Here is a 26446-nt window from a genome sequence, read left to right as displayed (position 1 = left end):
TGTCAAATCCCTAAATACTTAGTGCAAGTTCCTGGTTAAGAACACTGCCTTTCTCCAATTTCTTTAGACTCTGGGAGTCTTAGTACATCTTGAGAAGTTGAGGCTTAAGTTACTTTGTTTAAACTTCAAAAAGTAAAAGTAGGACAGTTTTTTCTTTCATTACTCCCTGCAAAATCAAGTCAGGTGCAGCCACACTGGCTGCAAAATCGTGCCACATTCTTCTCTTTGATTTTTCTCATTTGTGACAGAGATTTCTGGTACAAAGGATCAAAAGTCACACATACGCTTTGAAAAATGAGAAAATTCAGAGTTTAAAAGTAACATGAGAGTTAAAGAAGACTGACTTTTTAATTTAATAGTTAGCATTTCCTTAATTTTCTACTTTTCCCCCTTTTCCCCCATTTAAATTTATCAAAACATTGAAGTACAAAGAGAATTGGGGATGAAAGATTAAAGATGACTCAGCCTCCATCAATGTCTGCCCTGTTTTTCTTCTTAAAAAAAAAAAAAAACCAAAAAACCTTTTACCATATTATAGGCACTAAAACACAGACTATACTGGCCAGAAATAATGAGATGTTTCAATCCTGTAGATTTTTGCTTGATGTTGGAAAATGGCACTTTTTTAATGTTTAGGGAGCATAACACTTGGAACAATTTCATGCTTCAGAAGTGACAAGCCTACATGACTGTATTATGTGGTATTTTACTTTGGTCCACTATATATTGAAATATCATCTGCAAAGTACTGTACAAGACTTTTTATTAACATGTTCTGTTCCACTGCACCATAAAACCCCCGAACTGAATGAAATCCAGCAGGTCCCCAAGCAGACATAATGTCAGTTAAGAGTCTCCAACTGAATATAAGAGAAATTAAAGGACACCCTTCAAATGCTGATGGCTTTGTTTTTTCTAAAGGCCCTGAAATGAGAGTGCACCCCATCCCAGGCAGAGCCCTTTGAGGTATTTGGAGCCTTCGTTTGCACTCTCTTGGTTTCCAAAAGGCCAGTCTCCAAATTTGCATCTCTCCCTGGGGCTCAGTAGTTGAAGGCTATGAAGTATGGTTTCATTTTAAAAGGGTATGTTGTTCCCAGAATCATAAGGTCAAAGAGTTGTATATAAGTTAAAATAGGTGACTTAAAAAAGGGTCACTTGCTGTTCTGCCATCTGCTCTTACCAGCACTAAATGCCTGATGAAAACCTTATTAAAACCAGTATCCTGGCTGGAATGTGGGAGCAGTAGAGGAATCCATTCAGCTGTTTTACATTTACTAGAATAGCACTTACTGGGTATGAAGCACCTTCCCTTTGAGGACTGGACCCAGCACTGTCTAAACTTGGCTTTACCAAGTTACCAATAGTCCATTGTGGCAGGTAAGCATTGTTTCTTACAGATAAGATTGCTGAGACACAGACAAATAACATGCCCCCAAGTAATACAAGACCCAGAAATAAAGCACAGCCTTAATTTATTATAAAGAAATTAGGGAGTAAATTGCAAATGACTGTTTGCCTCTCCCTAAGACTGCTACTGCCTAGCAACGATTGCCAGATAGGATAAACATCATTAGCCGTAAAGTTTAATGTCTAAAAGACATTAGGCATGCTGATATGCAGTCTTGAGGTGTCTCTGTACTATTTTAAAATATATTATCTGGCCTTGCCTTTTGGGTCCAAGAGGAGCCCCGGCCTTGCCCGTGGTATATGTGCACACTCCTATAATGGAATTTGGGTTGCAGCGATGCTGTAATGAAGTGTAGTGGGGAAATGCTTCTGCAGCCAAAATAAAAATTAGAAATCTTGCGCGCTACATACAGAAGCTTCTCAGGAAATCATTCAAGCCCTCTCTTCCTGTCAGGCTGGGGAATATGCCTCTTAATTTCCCCTGACAGAAAACACATCACCTCATCAGCAGCTTTCGAAAACGACAAAACATCCCTGCTGAAAAAGACTGCCTGCCAAACGCTTCCATTGCCACTGCAGCAAGGGGGACAGGGAGAGGAGGGGTGTGCTTCAGAAATTTCATGGAAGGAGAATAATTTATTCTTGCTACCTGTAGAGTCCCGCTGTTATCCCTTGCATTGCTGCAAAACGTTCATCTCATAGTCAAGGTGTGACCCTTGAAGAATTAATTTGAGCCAGAGGGTACGCGACCATTTAATTCTGAAAGAATAATTTATACTGCTGAATCTGGATGGTGTGAAATTCTCTTACAGTGTTTGAGCCAAGGCAAACGTCTCGGTGCAAAATCCACACCTGCAGATCTCTTACATATTTCAGTGCCAGAACAAAAGCGTCTCAGTCACACACTGTGCTGTGTGTGCATTAACCTGTAGCAGTGGTTATCTCATCTGAAGTTGCAGTGCAGTTTCTTAAAGGTGTTGTAGCATTGCTAATAATAAAATCTGAATTTACTGAAACATTTGCTACTGCACTTTGGCTTAAACGAGTAAGGTATTTTAAATAATCCTCAAAATTCTATTGAATCGTTGCTTTTCTGAATCTCACACAATTACATTCAGAGTCTGTATATCAAATAATACATCAGGGCAGAGAATTTTTGTAGACCATTATGGTAGCATTTATCATTACTGCAGTATATTTCTATTGCTGGACTTTTTTCCATTTCTTTTTTTATAAACCAAAATTGTGATGAGATGAGAATGTCACTGACTCAAAGTTATTCTTTTAATGTGTGGAAAAATGCGTTGGTGCAAGAGTCCCACAAATATACAGAGTGATGATAAAACAAAGATCCATGGTGTCTATATATAAGCACACTACCTTTGGTAAATAGAGTAATAGATTATTTTTATATAAGTATAGTACAACAGACCAGCTTCCTTCTACAGTGACATTTCAGACACATAGAGGACTGCATAATTCACGTTTTCAAGCTGAGAAGTAGGTGGGAACTGGTGCTGTCATGTCTGCATTAAGTGTTTGTACAGCCTGAAACTCGAGCCTGCAGAGTTTTGAATGTCTCTTTTTCATTTTGGTAGGGATTTTACTCTTGGCATGTAGTGGAGTAGAGCCTGCTGGAATAACTGAGGTGTTGAAGTGATGATGAAATGTATGACTGGAGGATTTTCTATCCTATATCTGGGTGGTCATCTGTTGTATGGCAGATATGGGTTCCATATTTTATTTGTGAGATGGCTATCTGCCACTCATTTGGTTAAAAGAAGAGCCAGGAGACCCTTGGGAAAGTGTGAGACACAGGAATGTTCCAGCAGGCCCAAGGGTCTGCGCCTCCTCTAACTAGATGATCAGACCTTTTAACATGAAAAATCCTTCCAAGTGACATATATGTATGTGTAGGAATATTCTGTGTATACACAGGTGTCTTACAAACATAAGTGACTTATATGTAGTGTGTCATGACTAGATCAGCACATTGTTGTTCTGATCCGGATGGTGGCTTTTGTTATGTACAAAGTATTCAGATCCCCAGGTTTTGACCGGCAGTGAACTTATAATTTTCATTTAGGTAGATGTTGTGACTTTGAATGTTTCAGAGCCAAATATACTACTCTTTCTCTTGCATATTAAATTTATGCAAGGTACTGATTTGGGAGTGTAGAAATATTAAAATCATGTGAGTAGCGGCTTTGGTTTGAAAGAGTTTAGCAAAACTTAGAAAATACAACTGTTTTTCTCCTAAGATATGTGCAGAAAGCTAAGAGATTAGGAAAATGATTTACCCAGCCCAAAGTTGTGTAGAATCGGTCCCAAAATTCCTGTTAAGGTGAAACTTGATTTAGATAAAGAAGTCGTTCCTGATTTTAGCTGTAAGACTGTTTGACTCTGCAGAGTATGTCTGAGGATGTTGTAGCAGTAGGTTCATTGTGCAAATTCTTTTTTAACAGACACTATTTTAAAATTCTATAATGAAAGTATTTATTAGCAAATAAATATATAAACAGTCTCCCCAGGGCCAGAAGGGGATTGTGTGGTAATTGTTTCACCTTGCTTGTTTCTGGTAGTTAGACGATGCAGCACTATTTAATAAAATACAGTTTCTGCAGGGGTGGGATTTTCAAGTCCTTGAAAATATTAGCACTTATAATCCTGTATAGGTGAAGAAGTGAGTAATGCAGTGAAAATAAGTCCCAAGGACATAATTATAGGATGTTGTTTGGTTGTGTACTGCTTGTCCTGCCAACATGAAGAAGCAGGCACACTGAGATGGAATATGGTTGGAGAAATTTGAGGAATATAATTGGGACATGCTGGCAAAATTGATGCAGCGCAGACACCTCTCCATCTCCTCTGGTGCCCCTCATCTCTAAATCACTCATTTGAAGATGTCTAGCCATTTCTTTAAAATTATCCAATTTGGAGTTGAACCAGAGAATGAGAATAAATTATTTGTATTGCAGAATTCCTGTGTATTTTAAAGATGCTTACATTCGATGTTAATAATAGAGCTCCTCATTTAATTCAGTATATTGCTGCTCCTTGTAACCAGCCATAAATTCTCTACAGTCCTGTATGTGCTGATAGACTAGAAAATGATGCATCTTTTTTATTAGTTCAGTATCATCAAATAGCCAGGGGAATTCATGCAGGAGGCATTTTTACACAGGGCTTTCACCTGCAAAACAACTCCAGCAATGCCAATGGGAGATTGCGTATTCCTGTCTCTTACAGTGAGTGCTGGGAAAAAATTGGGTTTGATGTGCTTTAAGTGCAAACATGAACTATGGGGAGAGGACTGGCTTTCTCATGCGTTGTTCCAGCAGCAGTGGCTTATAGCAGGCCAAGTTCATTGGTACTTGTTTCCAACTCTCGAGTCTTTAGTGTGTTTTCCAGGTATAGCCGGTTGGAATTAGTTCAAACATTTTTTTTGCTGGTGTACAAGAAGGGCAGACAGTTCCCTCTCTCTCCCCCTTACCAGTTTTGCTTGCCACAGTTTCTACAGGATGGAAAAAGAAATGAGGGGATGGCTTTGAACAGCTCTGTCCTCTTAACAGGACAGATCTGAATAGTTGTTTTTAGCAGTTATGCCACTGGATGGTTTCCATTTTCAGTATGATAAAATAGGATTTTGCATGCTTTTGTGGATTCTCTTCAGAAATTTAAGCTATCAGCGTCCAGTGTGGATGCACATTTGAATGGGATTGGGCTCCAGTTGAGTTATATCTCAAGGAGTCCCATTCCCCATCATCATAGCTGCCAGCACAGTGTAGGTGCCTGGTTTCAGTCTGTCCTCACTGTGAGGGAAGAACTGGTAGTTCAAGGCACAATGAAAGGTTCAGATCAGGTGTCAGCTGGAGTCCAGCAATGCCATCTTCCAGAGCATGACTGCAGTGATAGTTCTTAGATCCATTGATCTTGCATTTATGCTGGAACATAAGAAAAAACAAACAGATTACACAACAGCATGGCTAGAGATGACAATTTTTAAGAGACTGAAGGTAGTCCTTTAAGATTCACAGAATTCCTGCAGAGATCTTTCTTACTTCCTCTTTGGAGCTATCACATCACATTTAGATTGCAAATTTTTAATATTTATGTGGGCAATCAGTGGCAATCCAATTCTCAAATTTTTTCTTTCAGTCACTCATTGATGACAAAACACGTTGTTATCTTAGCAGAACCACAGGCAAGATCGTACTAATGTCAGTAGAAACATGTAATGTGATATTTACTAGTAGCATATAGTGTAGCTCATGAGTATTTGGTGTTTTCTTCCTCCCAGTTTCTTTGTAGTTTAAAGAGGATTTTCTCATTTGAGCTTGTCAGTTCTGATGCCGATTCATCTTTGAATGTCTTCCAGCTTGCCACTTTAGAATTCCCTCCAAAGAAGCTCTTTGGAAACAAGGATGAACGAGTGATTGCAGAACGACGGAGCCACTTAGAGGTAATGCCAACTTTTTAACAGGCTTTTGCAGTGTGTTTAGGTGGAGTACTCTCTGCTTGACCAGCAGAAACCATTCCCATATGGTCAACATTAAATAGCCTGCTTGTAAGTATTAAGTTACTTGCTGCCTCGTTTAACACAGGAGATGGCAGCAGTAGATTGCAAAGTAATGAAACATCTCTTAAAAAATAAATTACTCCTACTCTAAGAAAAAAAAAAAAAAGGCAACTCTTTAGAGATATTCATAGGAGGTACATTTATTTAAGGGGGAAAGGTGGTGGGTGAGGTAAGTGTTCACTGTAGACAGATGGTCTCTGTGCAAGACAAGATTAAAAAAATATATTGCTACTTTAAATGCAATTTGTTAGCTGAAGATTTACTTATTTTATCATAGTTTCTATATCCGAATACCTCATGACAGAAGGAAAGCGGTATTTAGGCATCTCTGAGTTTTATTTTGTAACCCAGCTTTCTGAATGCATTCTTTTTCTTCCAATTAATTTTAAAAATTAATTTTATTGTGGACAAGGTTATTGAGTCTGAGGGTTTGAGTTATTTTGCTGGTTCTGCAGTGCCGTGTGGATGGCATAATTTTGAACCCTATCACACATTAGGTCTTTCTATTTCTGTGTTAATGCATGTTTTATTGCAGCCCAGGGGCAGGAGGTGGGGTTTTGGGAAAGAAGAAGAGGCGTGATCAAAGACTAAACTATACACCCTGCAACTATATTGTAGTCACATGGGGATTACTTGATCGTGCAAGTCATTAAGAATTATATTCTTTGTAGAACTAAAATAGCATTAAGTACAGCTTTAGAAAAATTAATATAAAAGTAAATTGCTTACAACTGGAATATTTCCTTACATGTTTTGAATTTTTTCTATGTACCTCACCTTTTCTTTGATCTACCAACAAAACATCCTCCCACTGACTTTTGATGTGAGGTTGTCTTACATGGAGCATAAAATGTAATTTTTTCTCTTTCACGTCCTCAATATATGGTATAAAGACATGGCCACATTCCAGTCTAGTACTCAATTTACATATTTTTGTACCACTAAGAAATTTAATCCTTTAATCTTTCTGACCTTTCATTGATTTAATAACAGATTTTATTGTAATGTTTCTAATGTTAAAACTGCTGTGCATAGTGATGCTTTGATCCTGGTCATGTAGTACTTACAGCTCTCTATATAGCCAGGTTTAACTTAAGATTAAATTGTATCTATTTTAACTAAATTAAGTCATTAAAACCTCATTACCTATATATTTTGCAAGCATAATGATATATGACCATTATTCACATGAATATATTTTGCCATATGCCACTTGGCCATGCCACTCAATAGTCCTGACAAATCACTCAGTGGTGAGGAACTAAAGATCCCCTGTGGCTAAGGGGAAGTTAAATAAAGCGGACAAGGAGCCAAGCAAATGTTAGTAACCTTGCCATGAGGAACTCAATGCCACAAGCTGATCAAAATCCCCCTTATGTCCAGATCTGCAATCATGGTATTTTCTTTTCACTGCATATTTAGCAGTGGTTTGCTGTGGCTTTGCCAACAGCTGGAAAGTTTCAGTTCCTTGGTGAAGAGTGAGAGAGACCACCTAAGCAGTGGTGGTTTCCAAAGTCATGGAATATGTTGAAGGCTCAAAGAACATCTTGAGTTGTGCTGTGGAAGTGGAAGTTCTGTTGTGATAGTGGAAGTGGCACGGGCACCAGCTCTGTTTAAAATGATGGCTTTTCCTGCCTTGTGGCTTTCAGTCCAGTATGAACCTTGAGCACACTTCAGTGGCTAACTGGAAACTAAATGCCTCTGTGAGGGAAGTGGTTTCTTGGTGTTTGGACCACAACCCATTTCTCATGTGGGAATTTGATCAGGAAGAAGGTGAGAGCATTAGACCTTGGTATCAAACGGAAACATGGCCTGCGCTCAGCTGGCTTTCATACCTGATCCTGTACCTTGATTTGCTGAAAACCCTTTGCAATCTCTTTCAAACCTCACAGATGATGTGTTGATATGGCTGTAGTAAAGTATAAAAACTTATTTGGTTGTTCCACTTGGTTGGTCAAGAGCTGATGGCTAAAATAGCGTTTTTAGAAAAGGCAAAGTACAGCTTCCAGTCCAGCACAAATGTATAATCTTTTTCAACTTCTGAGCTAACTGTATTGACCAAAAAGAAATTACACCTTGACAAATACGAGTCAAATAAGTGTTTGAACAAATATTCTGTATTGTAAGATCATCAATAGAGCTGTTATCCTGGTGGTGGATGATAAAGAAATTACTCTGCTCTTCCAAGTTTTACATTAGGTGTTTTATACATCTTCAGTAGGCTGGAACTTCACGTCATTTTTCCTAGACTTTTTGGATTGAAGTAGCTTTGGCTAATCCAGTGCTTCCCACAGGTCATCTCTGAGCAACTGCAGTTTTCCATGCGCTTAATTAGATTTGTCCAAAACATTCTTTGAAGGACACTTCAGGAAGAGTTTAGTTTTTTCTACCCATCATCTCTGTGATTCTTGCCACAGTGAAGAAAGTGGTGACAACAGCAGTGGGGTTTGTGACACATTTCAAGGCAACTGCAATCAGTGGGGGCTGGCTGTGGTAGGGTTTGCTTTGTTTTGAGGTTGAGACGTAGAGGTACCTTATTTCAGCCTGCGATTAGAAGTGGGCATATTATGTCATAATGGAGATGAAATTACTCAGAGTAAAAGAATCCAGAAAGCCCCAAATTATGAGTATTGTGATTCTTAAATCACAGTAAGTGCAAAGTTTATGTAAAACATTAAGTTCTTTTATTTATCCTAGCTGATACAAACGCTTGATAACCAGAAAGCTTCACAATGCCTTGTTTTTAGGAAAGCACATTATGTGAGTTATTTTTGTGTGAGGCGAAGCTGAGAAGTCATCTTTGATCTCCAGCGTGATATGTAGTTGCAATGTAAACACTTTTGCTTTGGTGTTTGTTGGTATACTATCAGATCTTTTGAGCCTTGTCTTACATTACCATAGAGGTGTGGAAAAATAACGTGCAAGTTTGCACAAAGGTTTTTGCCTATACATCGGAAGAGAAAACACCTAAATTGTATTTAAAATTACCTACCCAAAATACCCCATTGCAATCTATTAATTTAGTATTTCATCAGGGACCTGTTGCAGGGCAAAACTCTAAATTAATTGTTCCGCAGTTTAAAGACTGTAATTTCACTTCAGAGCCAACCTCGCTTGATTAAATCCGCCTTAAATGAAACAGCCAAGAATTCTTTTGATTAAAGTTAATGAACAGAAGTTAGTGTGTATCTACCCTTTCATGCAATTAGAAATCAGTAGATAAGAGTATAGGATCCTTTTTTTTATGTGAATTCAGGTGATGTATGTCCTATTTTTCGTAATTTTTTAAGCAAAAACTTCGTAAAGGCAACACTTGTCACAAGAAATACGTGAGTCAGTGAATGTATCTGTTCCTGTTTTAACTGCAAAGTATCTTTTATTCTTTAGTGAGTTGCTAGATCTGTGAATGACAGTAAAAAGAAGTTTTCCTGAAATCCCAGCTTCTTTGGATATGGCAGTTCTGTATCGTATGATTCCCCAGTTTTGTTTTTTTTAAATTCTTCTTCTCATAGACTCATGCTTTGTTGTGGTAATGAACATTATTGTTAGCCCTGTTTTCCTGTTGTGCAGCCAGGAAAACTGGGCAGGAGCCTAGGCTGTCATAGCAGATTGAGTTGTGTTTCTTGACTCCCTGGTCACAAGCCTTGCAGTCAAGCAGCCACTAGACCTTCTTTGCTGCTCTCGCTGTCACCAGTGTGCTTAGGAAAAAGCCAAAAACTCTCCCAAGCCTCAGCCTGTCTTCTTGTCTCTGTTCCCTGTTTCCTTCTCCCTATTCCCAGGGTTTCCTCAAGCTGGTTTGCAGACAGCAAAGGGGAACGAGCAAAATCCCCAATAGGCTTCTCAGGGAGGCATCAACAGACATTTCAAGAGTCAGTAGGAGTCATGTGTTGCCTTTTGCTGCCACTTGCAGAGCTCAGGGACTGAAAGTCAATCTCTGACAGTCTGGGAAGGTGAGCCTACGTCAAATTTTGTAGGAGCACGTACATCTTCCTGGCATTGCCTCTGCTCTTCTTTTTTCTTGGTACTTTCAACCTCTTTAAAAATACAGGCATGCTTGCTTTATTTAAAATTAATAATACAATTGTCCTTAACCTCCTCAGTTCCTGGTGTCTGCTGATGAGGATTTCAAAGATAGGTGTTAAGGCAAGAGGCAGAAATAAATCTTGAAGGAGCTGCATGATTCAATTTTGCTGTCCAATCTGTAGCACTGGCTGGGGAGAGTATTCTAGACACTGAACTGGCTGAAATGTTGCTGTTACCTTCAGTCAAAATTAGCCTTCCAGAAGTAGATTAACTTAGAAGCCAAGTTTGGTTTTCAGTTTGTATTTTCACTTGAGTTCCTTTGGAGGTGACGATTTCTAGGGTATTTTTGATATAACAATCTAAAGTTAGCCATGCCATCCTTCCCTTTTAAAAGTGACAGTCTGCTGGGTTTTAATGGCTCCAGGAATCTGGTACTTAAGGAAAACAGGAAGTAATGAAAATAGCACCTTTTGTTGAACTTGAATTCATTTTTGTTATTTAAATGTCTTACTAGTTTTCAAATTAACACCTTGGTTGGCAACCAGCAAAAGAAACATCAGAAGATAAAAAAACCTCAAAATACTTGTTGACAAATTTGGGCAAAAGAATATTCAAGTCTGCCAGAGACCTAATTTCTTGAGATTTTCCTTGCAGTCACGAGGACAGAGTCATTTAAATGATTTTAGATGATTCATCATCTGAATATTCAGTATGAACTTCATTAGCACATCCCACTGGCTTTTGTGTCACAGCCCCATCCCTTAATATGTTTAACAACCTGCTTCATTCTAGTTACAGGTGAAATATTTCTATTGCAAAAATTCTATCCAGTGAGGTTGGGTTTACCATTTCTGTTTGATTTTAATTTTTTCTTCCCTGACTGATTCCAGTCACAAAGACTTTTCGAAGCTACCATATACATGTTTGTTCAAAGTGATTATTGAAAGGAAATTATTAGACTCGGGTATCAGCTTACAACAGCATCCCTAATACCAAAGCTTTTTAAAAGGAGCTTTAAAGGCAGCTCACCAGCCTGACTCTTACAGATTGAATGTTCGCTTCTGATAGACCATTTGTAAATACTGTTATTAGCAGCATCTAGATGAGATGGACTTCAGAACGCGTTCAGAATAGATTTGGTAATCATTGGAAGCTAAAAGAAAGCTCTTCTTTTTTTTTTTTTTTACAGACATGAATGCACACCAGAAATGACTGCCAGTGCAAAAGCAAACTGCTGCAAATGCTGGCGTTTGATAATCCTAGAGAGGCTTGTTTTGTACCCATAGCCTGAACTACAGAACGCAATATCTCAGAGTGATGGTTTTAATTTCCCACTAGAGGAACGGGGATGCAGCGGGATCAGGGTAGGAAAGAGCATAGATGCATCCATGAAGATAAGAGGGTGTGTGGTTGGGCCGTCTTGTGAATATCAGTTTTATGAAATCCATGTCATAGATCATTTTCTGTTTTAGGTACAGTTAGTCTTCACTAAGTGCCTTTCATAACCTCTAGTAACCATTGAAAAATTTAAGAACAAAAATAACTGCTTTTCAGCAACAACACTGAAGTCTTGCTTTGCCTGCAGACAGTAAGACTTTGCATTTAGCCATCTGAGAGCAATTCCACACATCAGGTCCCCATCCGCCAGTGCTCATGGCTTTTCCTGTTTTGAAGCATCAGCCCTCAAAAAAGTTGTAGCTTTCAGCAGTGAAGCATTTAATCTTTTGGGGGGTGATTCTTCTTCTTTTGTGAGACCCAGTTGGCTTCAAAAAGTGAATAAATAAAATTAATTTTACTTATTGATTACAGTCACTAGATACAAAGAAGCAGAAATTAGGACTTTGTGTAGGTCAGCAGTTGATCCCATACCAATAAAATGTTATTTTGATTAAATACCATAGACTCTCAGCCAGGCCCACAGCAATACAAGACATTATTCTTATAATAGGAACAGATGATAAAGGTGATTATTTAGGAGGAGTGAAAGCCTGAGGTTATATTCTGGATGCGTTAATTTTAAGCTCTGGTCCAACAAGCTATTGTATGCAAAAAGAATGGTGAGTTCAAGCAGCCCCTTGGTCCCATTTGCTCAAACTCAAGACCTTATTCATGATTCTGCAAAACCCCATTTTGCAGAGTTTGCTGTAGGTAACTTAGCATAATATACTTTCCCCTTGACAAGAGTTTTGGGGTTTCTTTAGGTGTACAACTTAATATCGCTACATCAAGAATGGTCTTTTGTGATCAGATATTTATGCCCATTGCAACCAAAGAATTAAATAGGATTTGCAGTTTGGAGGCCTTTGTGGTTTTTTCTTTCCTTTTTAGATATTTCAGAGTATCAGGAAATAAGGAGGTATGTTTATCAAGATTTAAAAGTTTATCAAGTTTAGAATATGTGACATCAAATAGTTTGAGCTTCAGTTTAGCTCCAGATCTAATGTGTTTTGCTGTCAGATCAGAATAAATTGCCCAACATCCCCCTACAAATCAAGTTCTGAAGTTGTGTACCTTTATCTCGGTCTCCAGTAATGGCTCTCCACATTCAGATGCGGGCAGATGAATAAACGGGGTGCTCAGCCAAGGACACTGGGTTGAACTCGGTGCTATCCCTTTTCAAAGCCAGCACATCAGTCATCCGCCAGCATCTGATTTCACCAGAGGAAGCAGAGGGTGATGCATGTCAAGTGCTTTTGGTAGCTGTTTGCCAAGGCCACTCCAGCAGACGACACGCTGTCGCTGCCGGCCCAGGGATGCGTGGTAAATTCAATCCTGTTGTTGTTCTTTCTGAATAAATTTTGGCAGGACTTGTTTTGACTTGTGCTCTGGAGAAAAGATGAGTTTCCTTCACTGGTCAGGTCTGTTTTGATCCTTTTCAATACAGCCGCTCACTTCCAAAAGACGACTCACACTGATAGAGCACCTGTAAATCATAGCCCTTGCTGCCTTTTTTTTTTTTACTTCCCTGCCAGCCTACAATCCAGTTTTGATTGGAGCTGCCTAAAGCCAATAAATATAAGCTTTTAGCATGCAGACATTGTAAGAAATATGAAGTCCTGTGGATTTTAAGTGAATTTCAGGCAGAATAAGATTGTAATTTGGGATGTAGACCGTCTTCAGAAGTTAATTCAACTGATGTGGCATAATAGTAATTCAGCATAATGTGCTCATGCCATTAGACTTGCACAGAAAAATGCTCCAAATAGCTATAATGAATAGTTTGGATTTTGAAAACCTGGGAGAGCAATTTCACCTTGAATCATAACTGGCATCTCTCAGAATACATGTACATTAAGAAAATTCAAAAAGGTGTATGAATTCCAGTAAATTTCAGCACCACCTTGGGTAAAATGAAATTTTAGTGGCAGTCAAACACTTCTGGAAATGTAGTGGTAAAATCTGCTTTCACCTATACAGCTGTGGAGGAAACTAACCCTGATTCATGGAATCTGCATTATGCTCTGCATGAAAAAAATAGACAGACTTTCCCAAGGGGATAAAAATGTAGGTTCTGGGGGTTTTGTAAATGGAATTTAGGCTGGTTAAAGAGCTTGATTCTTGCCTGCTTAGTTCCAAAGTCATTTAGGTACCTCTAAACATGCCCAAAGGAGTGCTGTGTATGGTATTGGTGTGTCTCTCTCTGCTTTGGGTAAAGTCCAGTGATAGTGCTGCTGCAGAGACAAGAAGTCAAGTCTCCATCATTCAGTTTTGTAACTCCAACAGCAGCAATGGCTTTCAAAGTAAAATTCTGGTTTTATAGATCCAGCATTTACAGCCATGTGAACATTTGGGGGCTATATAGGTAAATCAATTTACTAAGAAAAGAGCTACATTAAATTTTTGGTAGGAGCTTGCAGTCTCACCTCCTCCCATCTAGCTCCTTAGCAAACAAGTTCAGTCCAACAAGCTAAGTGTGTCACAGTCAAATTGGTAAGATATTTGCTAGTTAATTAGAAAAACCCCAACCTAGCATAATTTGCCACACTTGCATAATTTCTATGAAGAGATGCTCCTAATGTAGAATCAGTTTTGGAGGGAAATTGGTGTGTGGGGTGGAGTTGTACATGCAAACACACAGAGTAAGGTGATACTGATTGGGATGTTCTCCATCTATTTATTTATTTATTTATTTATTCACTGGGTGCTAGGCATTACCTGTAAACAGCCCTGCTTCTGATTAGACCTAATCAAAGTGAGCAGGAAGGGTTTGATTAAAACGAGCCAATCCTTTATTCTCAGCTTGTGTTAATCCAACCGTGAGCCTAATGAATGCCTGTCAATCTGAAGCAAATAACCCCCCCTCCCTTTAGCATGATGACTAACGCAGTGGTGACTTGTCATTTTGAAACATGTGAATTTGTCTGTTCTCCTGAGAAATCTCTTTGTGCTTATACAAGTCATGTATGACTCAAGCAAGGTCTCTGGTACGTGGGACAGACACGTTCTGCAGGCATTTGTCACCTCTGGCTCCTCAAGGAGGCTTTGCACAGCTTTGACAGTGTCTAGTACGGCAGGTTTTTTGTAAGGAGAACCCAGCCATCCTGGTCTTTCAGCAAAAGATAATTGGTCCGGGTGATCCTGTCAAGTTTTTCCACAGAAATAAGATCCTTCAGGCACCAGGTAGTCTCCCAGGCAGTAAGTATTTTTCTCATTGCTCTGAAATCACAGCTGCACAGAATGACCCTAAGGGTGTGTGCAGGAGATAAATGTGTGCAGATCCAGAGGTGACATTAGGTACTTCCTGAGGGGCCTGAAATATCACTTGAGATATTGAATATCACATGCTGTTCCTCTCATATGCTTTACTCAAATCTGCTTTATGGTGTCTTGCAAGGTATGTCAAGGTGTTGAGGAAAAGAATTGAAGGTTTGTGTTTTCTTTATTAAAAAAAAAAAAAAAACCACAGAAGACCAAAATGTTTCTGAGCAAGTTCTGTCTGGTGAGTGGAGAATTGATATGAATCTGGAATTGGTGGAGGTGAAGATATTAGTTGTATCTAGTTGTAGAAGGAGCCTGCACAAAACACCCCAGTTTGGACAGCTTGAATACACCCTGCTGTGTAATGTCGGGGTATTTGGCATAAGAGAACCTGCTCCTTTGGAATTCTGTTTGTAAAAGAACTTCCTGTATTGTGGCTAATGGCCTTCCTTGTTCTCCACACCTGACCCTGATAATCCAGTCCTGTGTGGTGGAGGAGATAGGTGGTTGTGTGTGTCCCGGATGAGGCAGAGCTGGCTTAGCTTGCAGCCCTTTTCCTAAGGGTTCACATCTTCTTCACTCCAGTCCTAACTTACCTCCCTGTGCTGTGTCTTAATTCCCTCTGACTTCTGCCAGTAAGCAAAGAGCAAAACACAAAGAAGCAGTGGATCCAATGAGAAGTTTGAATCCTATTTTTCTTGGTAAGTTGTATATTTTGTCACCGTTTTATGTATAAAACATCTCCCCAGACAGGACCCCTTGCCAACCTGAAGTCTCCCTGGGACACCATCACCTGTCGGTACCATTTCAGCCCAGCTTTGTTTTTGTCAAAAGGCTGTAGTTAGTGACAATAGCTGGCATTTCTGCAGTGCTTGGTATTTGAAAAACCACTCTGGAAGTAATTTTTTTCTCTTCAAGACATCAATGGAAAGGTCTAAAATAGAGAAAGTTGGTTAATTTGGAGAAGGATCCCCAAATATTCACTTTTCCTTTGCTGTGCCCAGAAATTACTTTCTAGGAGACAAAGGCAGGAGGAGGTGCACTCCCATTTCTGCATTCCAGCAGGCTCCCTTTGCATGCCTTGTCTTCTAAGCATCCTTATTTTTGTGATCACAAATTAGAAGCGAAGCATGTGCCTGTCTGCTAGTTTTGAGATACAGTCTTCCTCAGGAAGATCTGACTTTGCAAATAACTAATTACATCACAATGAGAATTTTCAGAGTCAAGGAATATGCTTCAATCTGTCTGGTTTGGGGTGGGTTTTTTGTTTTTTTTTTTTTTTTTGGTAATCAGATTCCTATCCTATAGAAAACAGCTGTGATACCTGTGTATGCTTTGCTCTATGAATAATTCAAATCAAGGTCTGATTTAAAGCCTGCAGCGCTTAGCACTAGTCAACAGAATAATTATGTGATTGGTGCTGAAAGGAACAAGCATCTATATTAAAGGGGGAGAGCAGCCTATGCTAGAAGTTAGATGAGCAAGTTAATTAGTCCTGCCTCTACCACCAGTGACCTTCGGTGACCTTGTGGTAGAGCTTTTGACTGTCACGTTGATGCGCAGGTGTTGAAAACGTGGTGTTGTTTCAAAGGATCCCCAAAGCCTTGTAAGGTTTATCTTATTAAAGTTTGTGGTGCTTTCAGCTCTGGCATATATTAGCAGGTGTTATTTCTAATGCTAATTGTAAAATGTAACTTTTAAAGAATTTTAAACACTGACTTTTTTGAGGGAATGGCTAGAAATAGCAGTATGAAAGCAAAAGCTAAAAGTTTTTTCACTTTCTGGAAGTACTAGAGTTGATGAGTTTTTAAACACACCAAATTTTAATGAAAAAAATCCAATTCTTGCTAAGCTCTGCTATTGGTCTCTGAGGCTATTGCTGTTTGTAATGGATTAGGAGAACAATGTCACTGAACTAAATTCCTCTTTAATATGCCACAATTGAAAGGATGATAAGAAGACTTCCACATTTCAGAAAGCTGTTTGATTGTAATAACTTTAATAACTTTAAATTAAGTTATGGCTTTATAATAAAATGTATAAAATTATGAGGTTCCCACATCACGAAGTAGTGCAAAAACCATTAGAATGACTTTGCTGTGCTGATGGATTGAGCACAAGATGAACACTGGCCTATTGCTAAAAAGGTGAAACCCTATTAAAATTACTTTTAGTAAGCTTTTAAAATGGTTACCATTTTGCTATTTGCATAATTAAAAGGGGGGAAAACTACTCAGATAAGTAAAGAAAGAAAAACCTTTGGGCCTCACACCACTTTCTCCAGTTTTGTTTCATTTGCAGAGTTAAAATTTGCAGGTACAGCTGTCATAAATTTTAAATTAAAGGGCATGCATGTTATATTGCCTTCCAAGAGGGCAGAATCCTGCTTTTCCTATTTTGGATTACTTTTTTTAACCTGCCTTTCTATCTCTGTTTTGTACACGCAAAGAGTATTTCCCTTCTCTAAACTGGTGTTCCTGAGCGTGTGTTTAGCCTGAACAACCAACCACTGCTGATGGGTGAGTTGCCCATTTTGCATCCCTGTTACAGTTCCAGGGTCCTGTGCCCTCACACTGAGACGTTTACAAACGTATCATTAGGATATTTTCCAGCAAACCAGCAGCGTAGCAGGTTGGATGCTATTAGTGAAATGAAACTCCAAAGTGCATTTGGAAGAACACTGATTACCAGGCTAAATAATCCAGAACAAATGGCCAGAGTTTTGAAAGGCTAACAAACGAAAATGAGTAATAAAACTGAGCCTTTTGGAATATTTTAGCAGTTAACTAGTTTTTTCTTTCCAAGATAATCATGCAAACCTAGTAGCTGTAACGTAGTGCATAGGGACAATGATTTAGTTGCTATCAGTAGGAAGCAAATCAGTACACTAATTTGTATAAAATTTGGACATGTTTCTATGAAGGCAACCTGAGCTTACCAGTCCCTGCTAAGACATTTTTTTTCAAGTAACACATCAAAAGATACCAAAGTGCTTCCCACTTAGTTTTATCTATCTCAGCACAAATAACACTATTCTGTAAACAGAGAAAAAAATGTATATGCTGCTGGAAATGGATTTAATATGGAAGCTTTGAAAACAGCTTTTCTCCTGCCCACAGAGTCCTGACAGAGGGGATCCTTTCATCTAGCCTTGCTCCCACTCCAGCTGCTCGCAGTGGCCTCCTGGGTTGAAATGGCGAATCCCCTCTGGATCTCTAAGAAAGTTTTCTTTCTGTCATTTCTGGCTCTTGCTGTTGCTGTGCTGCTCCTCATCCAGCTTGCTGTGACCCTCATCCTCTCCCTGTCCCATCCAAATTTGGGAAGCATTGGTAGGGAGCCTTTTCTTCTGTCGCTTTCTTCATTGCCCACGTTGCAGCCAGCAGGACAGAGCAACCTTCCCCTGTGTTGTCCAGCCACAGCTCTTTCATCGAGGCATATGCTTGTGGTGTGAGCAAAGACTTCTGCCATCAGTCAGTGTTCCCCTCACTACGGGATGTCACTGCCAGCCAGCATCTTTGGGCAGAGCAGCCTGTATTTCAATGAAGCAACAGCTTCTTTGTGTCAAGGGCACACCAGCCCTGGGCTATCTTAACACATCAGCATTGCAAACAAGGGCAAATGCAGATTTGGGGCTTATAAGTGGGCTAATTTGCTCAGAGGTGGTTGTTGAAGAGCACATAATGCCAAGCCATATGGCAGGAAACGTTCATACAAAATTAATTCCATCATTATCTGGTAGAGTCTGCTTGTTGCCATTTTCCCAAGGATCTTTTTCATATTCAAAGGATCTGTGATATTCACTGAGCAACTCTGGAGCACAGATCTGGGAAAAGCAGTGTGCCTGCAGTTCCTAGTGTTTTCCTGTCACATAACTGTATGCTTAGAGCAGAGGGATTTTTTTTTACTCTGCCATTAAGAGCTATCATGCCAAAACAATGAGTAATGGCTTTACAGGAAAGGCATGACAGTCAATTATCTGGCCATACATACCAAGGTGAATGCAATAGGTCTTGTAATGTGTCCAGAGAGATATTTTGGTACCTTTGAGCCTTCAGTAGCCATAAACTGGAACTACTGCAGTAACTTTTCAGCACAGTGCTAAAATTCTAACAGGATGCCATGTTTTACATTTGATTTTCTACCATATTCATCCTTCAGGCATTACTGGTTTGGGACTTTTTCTAAAGAACCCTACTTTGAGAACTAATTATGATAAATGTTGATATGACATCTGTTGCTCACTTTAAATTACCTCTTAGTCTGTTGGAATTCATCTTGAAGGCACTTTTGTAATGAAATTTTTTTTTTCTTGAACATTAATACAACCTGTGGCAGATCTGAATAAAAAAAAAAAATCACCATTCCTGCCAAGAGAACAGTTTATGTTCCAGCTGCTTTTTTTTTTTTTTTTTTTGGTTGCCTTTTTTTTTTGTTTTGTTTTCCTGCTTTCTGTGATATTAATACAGATGGTTTCCAAGGTACCTAAAATGATAACAGGTTGTTATAGTTTGGAGGAATTCACCTTGGGAAGCAAGTGAATAATTACAACAGTGTCCCGAACAAACCACTTCCATGACCCCAGAGCTGCTGCATTCAAACAACTAAACATTGTGTTCATCAGAGGAAAATGTGCTTCTCTGTCTTGCAGATATGATTCCCACTGAATCACAGATTAGTGAATAATTTCCTGAGTTATGCCTTTCTGTGGTCAGCCTGTAGCAGAGCAAAGGAGTTTATCCCTTTGCTCCAGATGAGATTTCCTTTACAGATATTTGGGTGACGTAGGGCATCTTTTTGAGCACCTGTCTGATCAAACATTTTACCTACCTTGTTTCATTCAAAAGATATAAAAATGACTTATTAAATCATGCTAAACGTGAAAGAAGCTTAACCAGGTTTGTGAAAACTAACTGTGTTAATGTACACCTGCTGCAGTTTCTCTGGGTACAAATGACTGCGAGTGGCACAGAGGTTGGTGAATATTAACTTCTGGGAAGGGAAGGAAGCATCTTACCCATGCTTAGGAAGCATCTTACCCATGCTTCTCATGTGTAAGACTTTAAAAAAAAAAAAAAGGAAATTTCGAGGGCAGCTTAGTGAAAAGATGCTGGTAGGTTCTGAGATAATATGGAAGTCGTGCAAGCTTTCTGCAGATGGCCTTGATCAAAACAAATCCCATTTAGGGATTGTGGAGGCTTCATGAGGGAAAGATTTTTGAAGCCCTTTTGTGCCCATATGTAGTGAAATTCCTGCAGAATGGATTTGGGGTTTGCACCTGCTATGGTGTTTGGTAATGCTAGACGACAGTATTAGCGGGTCATGACTAGCAGAAAGCATTGCATGACTGCAGAATAAACCAGAAAGCATCACACAAGCACAGAACAGAAGAGTTGCAAAGCTGGGCAGAGGAAGAAGGTGAAAAATACTTGCTTTCTGTTTTTCCTGAGCTCAATACAGACATTTCAGTGGACCTGTTTTATGAATGGATTTAAACGCTGATGTTTATTAAAAGGACTGTTCACACATAGGCCCTGGCGATCTTGTTTCTTTTATTTATTTTTTTTTCACACTGATGTTCATTTAATTCTTCAAAGTGATTGTAGTCAATTTGATCAAGTAAACCTTACAACATCTTGCATTTCCTTCCACAGAAATACCTCAGGAGCTTTTTCTCTGCCATGCTGAAATCTCCGTCATCTCCACTGCACATCGATAAGGTGGGGCTGACGCTGTCCAAATACACCATCTGCGAGTTCTCGCCCTTCTTCAGGAAAGGTGTTTTTGACTACAGCAGCCACGGGACCAGCTGACTTTTTGGGCTGGGATCCTTGCTGGAGGAATGGAGTCAGAGTGGTGCCTTCACTTTCGTGGCGCAAGAGGAATGAGAGGAAGGAGAAAAAGCTGTTTTCCTCCGTACCTGGAAAGTTGCATCCAAACGACACCACAGAGACAGCTACATCCCAGGGCTATCCCATGTCCTTTACCAGCTCTCCTATTAGTGCCTGCGTTTTCCTGGCATGGGGTATACGGACATTTTGGTGTGAGTTGTTCTGTTAATACAGTACAAAGATTCTGACTCTCCTGATGAGTTTGGATCCCCTCCTTGGCGGGAGTGCTTCCTTCCCATTTGCTCAGACAATTTGTTCTGGTAGTTCGAGAGCATCTCATGTTTACCGTGGCAGTGTGTCATGCTGACAGAGGGTTTCTGAGCAGCCTCTTGGTTTCTGTCCAAGCTGTTCCTTAAAGAACAGTTCCTCTTTGTTCCTTTACAGCATTCTGTCGTGTTTAAGGTAATGCTCGCACTCCACTGTTGTTTCAATTTCCTTTCCCCTTCCAGATATACATTTTAACTATTTGACTGTATAATTGTATAGTTTTCCTGAGAGGAATTGGAGGGCCTGGGTAACTTGAATGTTTACAAAAATATATGCAGCAGAAAGAATATAATTTAAACCCTGTCAAAGTCTTCCACACTTGGTTGTTTTGAGGCAGAACGAATCACTCACCATTAATGAAGAAGCAGAGGAAGCAATAGTTACCGAAGAACATGGTCAGCATCTTTTCAGATTTCCTAATTACTCAGACTGTAAGTAGAAACTCTGCACTGTACAGAACTCATAGCTATGCATAAAGCTTATGCAAAGTGCTATATATAATTTTTTTTTAAAATAGCTTCCTCACAATAGCTGTAAAACCCAAATTTTATTTGCATCGGTTAAAATTTGCAGGATTTGACTATTAGTACCTTAAAATTACTCAGGACTCGTTCAGACTTGCACATGTATATATAGATAAAATTCATTTTATATTGCTGCAGAATCAAAAATATCTATACACTGTGACTGGAATTGAGTATATGTACAGGTTAATGTATAATTGGTTGTATAAAAATCAGGATTGGATGACTTCTAGCTATTAAAATGCATAACCAAAGCAAGTTTCATGGGCTATTTGTTCAGAGTGTGAAGCATTGTTTCTGAGTTGCCATCACTGACCGCTGGTAGGTTGTGGTAATCAAATTATTTCATGTTACAGAAAATTGTCGTTAAAACCTAAAGTAACAGCACTGGTGACATTTTTATTTCATGACCTAGTTATAGGAACTATAATGTTTTACATTTAATGAGGTACATCCACAGTCCTGAGGGAACTGGCCAAGAAAGTGGCTAAGCTGCTATCCATCATGTTTGAGAAATCATGGCACTCCAGTGAAGTTCCCACTGACTGGAAAAGGGGAAACATAACCTCTATTTATAAAGGGAAATAAAGAAGACCCAGGAAACCACAGGCCAGTCAGTCTCACCTCAGTTCCTGGCAAGATCATGGAGCAGATCCTCTTGGAAACTGCTAAGGCACATAGTAAACCATGAGGTGATTGGTGACAGCCAGTGGCTTCACTAAAGGCAAATCATACCTCACAAATTTGGTGGCCTGGAGAAGAGAGGCTCTGGGGAGACCTAGAACCCCTTCCAGTACCTACAGGTGGCCTACAGGAAGGCTGGAGTGGGACGTCGCACAAGGACATGCAGGGATAGTGGGAATGACCTTAAGCTGTGTTTATTAAATAATAGGAAGAAATTCTGGCTCAGAAATGCTCACTTCTGGTGAGGCCCTGGCACAGGTTGCCCAGGGAGGCTGTGGAGCACCCCATCCCTGGAGGTGTTCAAGACCAGGCTGGATGTGGCTCTGAGCAACCTGATCCAGTGGAAGGTGTCCCTAATCCGTGGCGGGGAGTTGGAACTAGATGGTCTTTAAGGTCCCTTCCAAACCCAGCCATTCCATCATGACGTTCAAAGATAACTGCATAGGCTGCTACAATAAACATCTCTAATTAAAAAAAAAAAATCAGAATGTATAATTTAAATTTTGAGAGTATTTTTTAAAATTCTGATTCATTTCAGGGAAAACAAAAGTTAGGGTAAAATTTCTAAACCACCAGAGGACACTTATCAGCAGGGTAGGCTTTAATGCCTTTGGATGTGTATGACACTATCTGACCCCAGCTGACTTTGACATTTTAATACCCTCGGCTGGGGAACTAAGCATTGCACTAAAACCTGTTGATTGTCAAACTGTTTTTTTTCACCATGTCTCAGCCATTCCTGGACTCCCTCGTGCCCTTCTGCGCTGAAGTGCTAACTCTACCTGCATTTCATCACCAACAGAGACCTGACCTCACGATCCTTGCTGTGCCCAGTGCCTTTACTGGACCTCTCGGAGCTCTCCCAGGCCCTTCTGTGCACAAAGCATCCCCCTGAACAGGAGGACGTGTCTTCCCTTCCTTCCCCACCCAGGCATTTGGCTTCGCTTGTGCTTTCCAAACCAGAAAGGTGAGGTTGGATGCTTGCTGGATTCCTGTGGTGAGCTGAGTAACTGGAGTCTGGTGTTGCTGGATGGGTTAATGGAAGATTGTTAGCTTCACGAGGGTGTATTTCTCTGATGCCCAGAGTGCTTCAGAGGCAGAAATTGCTGGTTTTCATATTTGACCCTAAATCTCACTTCAAAACCAGTGACTCTATTCTATAGTTTCTCCTGCTCCCTCCTACCTCATTGCAGTGCACAATGATAAGGAATTAACACCTCAGAGTCTTTCGAAAATGAATTTTACGTAACTCTAGAGCAATGTTTCCTGTGTCCCACTTCTATGAAGAAATGGCAAACTGCTTTATCAGCTGCACAAACCCAGTTCCTGCAGGTGTGTCCTACGTGAAAAACCACTGGTGTGCCGAGCAAATCTCCATCGTGCCGTACGGTAAGTGCTGGTCTGTGAGAAGGGCTGAGCAAACACCTCCCAGAGCCATGTCCTGTGCTTCGTGTCGCTTTGGATTTGGAGGACCTGCTTAAGAAAAACGCAACTAGACAGCAAGTTAAGTCAAGTGAAAAATATTAATATTCTTTTTTTTTTTTTTTTTTTCTGGTTTTAATTTAAAGGAAGACTTGTACTGGCTTCCTGTCTACAGCACAAATTAATTCAGGGAGGACCAGATGCTCTTGTGGTGTAAACCTGCCAATAAGGTGGTTAATTTATGTTGGCTAGTTTATGTGGCCTGCAGCGTTAAATGTGTACATTGCAAATAACAAAGTAAAGGCCGATTAATCACTTCATTTAAAGTGTCATCATGGTAAAAGCTACGGAATTGCCAGTGTAAGCATGCAATTAGGACCACAACCCCAGGCTACCAGCTTTTCCCACCTTCTTATCTCTGTCACTGGTATCCAGAGTTTAATCAATGATGGCAAGCTCAGGCTAAGCTAAGAGGCATCTTTTGGTAATTTCATCAGTAAAAAATATGATCTTTATACAGTCTCTAAACCCAGACTTCCATCAGAAGTTTTCTGTAGAAGCTCTAATGCACTTTGAAATTATTAGCCATTTTCAAGATGTTCCAATTGCATTTCTCTGAAGATATCCTCAGGCTCTAAATGTCACTTTCAGAAACATTGTGGAAGTTATTTCCAGGCCTGGTAAGGGTGTTTGGGGTTTTTTTTACAAAGTACCTCTGTTACTGGGCCAAGTCCTTATGTAAAACCTTAATTTCTGTATCAGTTCTATATACATTTCTAGCAAAGTATGTATTTAAGTGCTTTGCTAAATGGGACCATCAATTCTTACCCATGCAACTGAAGCTGTGCCTCCATTTAAGTCACTAAATCATATTGGCTCATATCTTTGCTGACCCTACAGCAATTTTTCATCAACAGGATTGCACAAAAAAAAAAGGCCAAAAAGCACATTGGAGATGGTGCTGGGCTGTTTCTTTTTTTTTTTTTTTTTTTTTTTTTTTTTTTTTTTTTTTTTTTTTTTTTTTTTTTTTTTTTTTTTTTTTTTTTTTTTTTTTTTTTTTTTTTTTTTTTTGTGCATAACAACATGATCAAAATGCAAATAACCTTTGAGCAGTGCCTTCTTGTTGGTCTTGACCCTCCAGTCCTTTAACTTTTTAAAGTGCTTTTCCTCTGAATATGCTGCTTCTCAGAGGCAAGAGGTGGAGTAGCCCTCAAAACCCTGTTGCTAAATGTCTTCTGGCAGTCCCCTCACTCCTATGGGAGAGAATAAGAAATAGGTTTGTATGAAACTGTGATAAATCTTGAGATTTTATGTGCTGCATCTCACCAAAGCTCCAAAATTGGAAGAAATTACTTCTTTTTAACTTAAAAAGATTCTTATGTCCAACCCTGGGGTTTTTTTCCCTGTGTTTCGTTAGACTCTGGAAAAAAAAATTGTAATGTTTGATAAGCTAAAAAGCAAAAACTTGTTGGCTTCCAAACTCATTGTGGGAAATAAAAGGTGTTCCTTTGCAGGAGTCTTTGTGAGCAGTTAAGATCTATCAAATTCTACAGGCCTGAGATCCAATTAAAGGGTTGAAATCTGCATGCATTGTCATGGCAGACCCATAAAGTGATTTTTTGACTTCCTGAGTCCTGCCACTTTATTTTTTTAATTATAGTTTTATTATTTGTAAGAGAGTGCTTTATTATAATTATATTAGAATGCTGTTGTAGATGCAACTCTTTTTTTACAGGACAATGAAAAAATCTGATTAGAAAAAAAAAAAATAGAATAGAATAGATCTTTAAGATCAAGTCCAGCCATTGTCTACCACTGCTTTATTAGCAGTAAATCATCTCTATAGTGCTACATCCACGTATGTTTTGAACATTTCCAGGGATGCTGATTCCACCGCTTCCCTTGGGCATCCTGTTCCAATGCCTGACCACCCTTTCAGCGAAGAAATTTTTCTTAATATCTAATGTAAACCTCCCCTACTGCAACTTGGAAAAGAAACAGGTAGGAAAAGGGAACTGTGACCTGAAAATGAAGTTTGTGGGAAATGGGTCAACTTCCATGATGCCACCCTGTCTACTGCAATTAAATCCATAAAAGAGTTTGTCCAACTGGACAAAAATACCAGATCACGGAAGATAACTGTTCTTTTGGGTTGTTGAGATTGAGTTTTTAAACAGTTTTGAAAGGAGTATGTGGGGAAGACTTAAGGGAATGCATTAATGTTTGATAAAATGGAGGCAAGATTTTGGGCCAAGAAGCTCATGTCTCCAGTGCATAACAAGCCTTAGCAGCAGAAATGCTAGTGGCAGCATGGGAAGGCCTGTGTCTCTTTTCTTCTTTATGACTTTATTTTCTTTACAAATACTGACACTTTTCTCCAATGTCATTCTGATATTGGAGCCCCTGGAATAGCTTGTGCATTTGCACAGCGTTTTGGCAGCATTTTTGTGGTTGTTTTTAAGAGAACAGCCTTAGCAAAAGAAATAGGTCTAAGAAAAAAAAAACAGTTTACAGACTTTTTCAAAGTCCTTCTTGGTTTCTTTTGATGGCTTCTTCTATCTTCTCATAGCAGTTTTGGCCGGGTGACTTGTTCTCATTCTTTGTAAGTTTTTGATTATTTCCCTTCTGTTGTCTTGTTTTACAGATGGTTTAGAAGAATGTGCTGGTAAGAGTTGAAGAAAAAGCAAACCCTTTATTATCTGAAAAATGGTAGTTACTATCTTCTGATCTAGCAAAGTGCAACATGAGTTTTTTATCTTTTTACATATTTTGAACTTCTGAGCCTCCAAAGGTCTCACATGCTACAGCTTTTTGGGTTGTTATTGTACTTTTTCTCAGTCATTCCTGTATTCTTTTCTGTTGTAATTAACATTGGACATGAACCTTTCTTCAAACGATGTTTTTGAGGAGAGAAAGCCTTCTTCTTAATGTTACCTTCTTGTTTAGGTCTTTGT

The 26446-nt window shown here is 39.4% G+C and overlaps 1 protein-coding gene across 3 annotated transcripts in view; it reads left to right on the top strand.

Moving 5' to 3' along the window:
- KIF16B (kinesin family member 16B) overlaps positions 1-21635 on the top strand; it is a 132584-nt gene extending 110949 nt beyond the window's left edge. For 2 of the 3 annotated variants that reach the window (XM_027886509.1, XM_027886508.1), the window contains 2 exons: positions 5786-5869; positions 20359-21635. In XM_027886509.1, the coding sequence (XP_027742310.1) occupies positions 5786-5869; positions 20359-20517 (243 nt within the window). In that variant the 3' untranslated portion in view covers positions 20518-21635. The remainder of the gene's footprint in view (positions 1-5785; positions 5870-20358) is intronic. The other variant, XM_027886510.1, reaches the window with a different exon arrangement.
- Positions 21636-26446: the final 4811 nt, after the last annotated feature.

Source organism: Empidonax traillii, unplaced genomic scaffold (genome assembly GCF_003031625.1).
Source record: "Empidonax traillii isolate 1590-97213 ecotype Southwest subspecies unplaced genomic scaffold, ASM303162v1 scaffold188:size807701, whole genome shotgun sequence".
In the NCBI taxonomy this organism is placed as follows: domain Eukaryota; kingdom Metazoa; phylum Chordata; class Aves; order Passeriformes; family Tyrannidae; genus Empidonax; species Empidonax traillii.
This window is presented reverse-complemented; position numbering and strand designations above follow the sequence as displayed.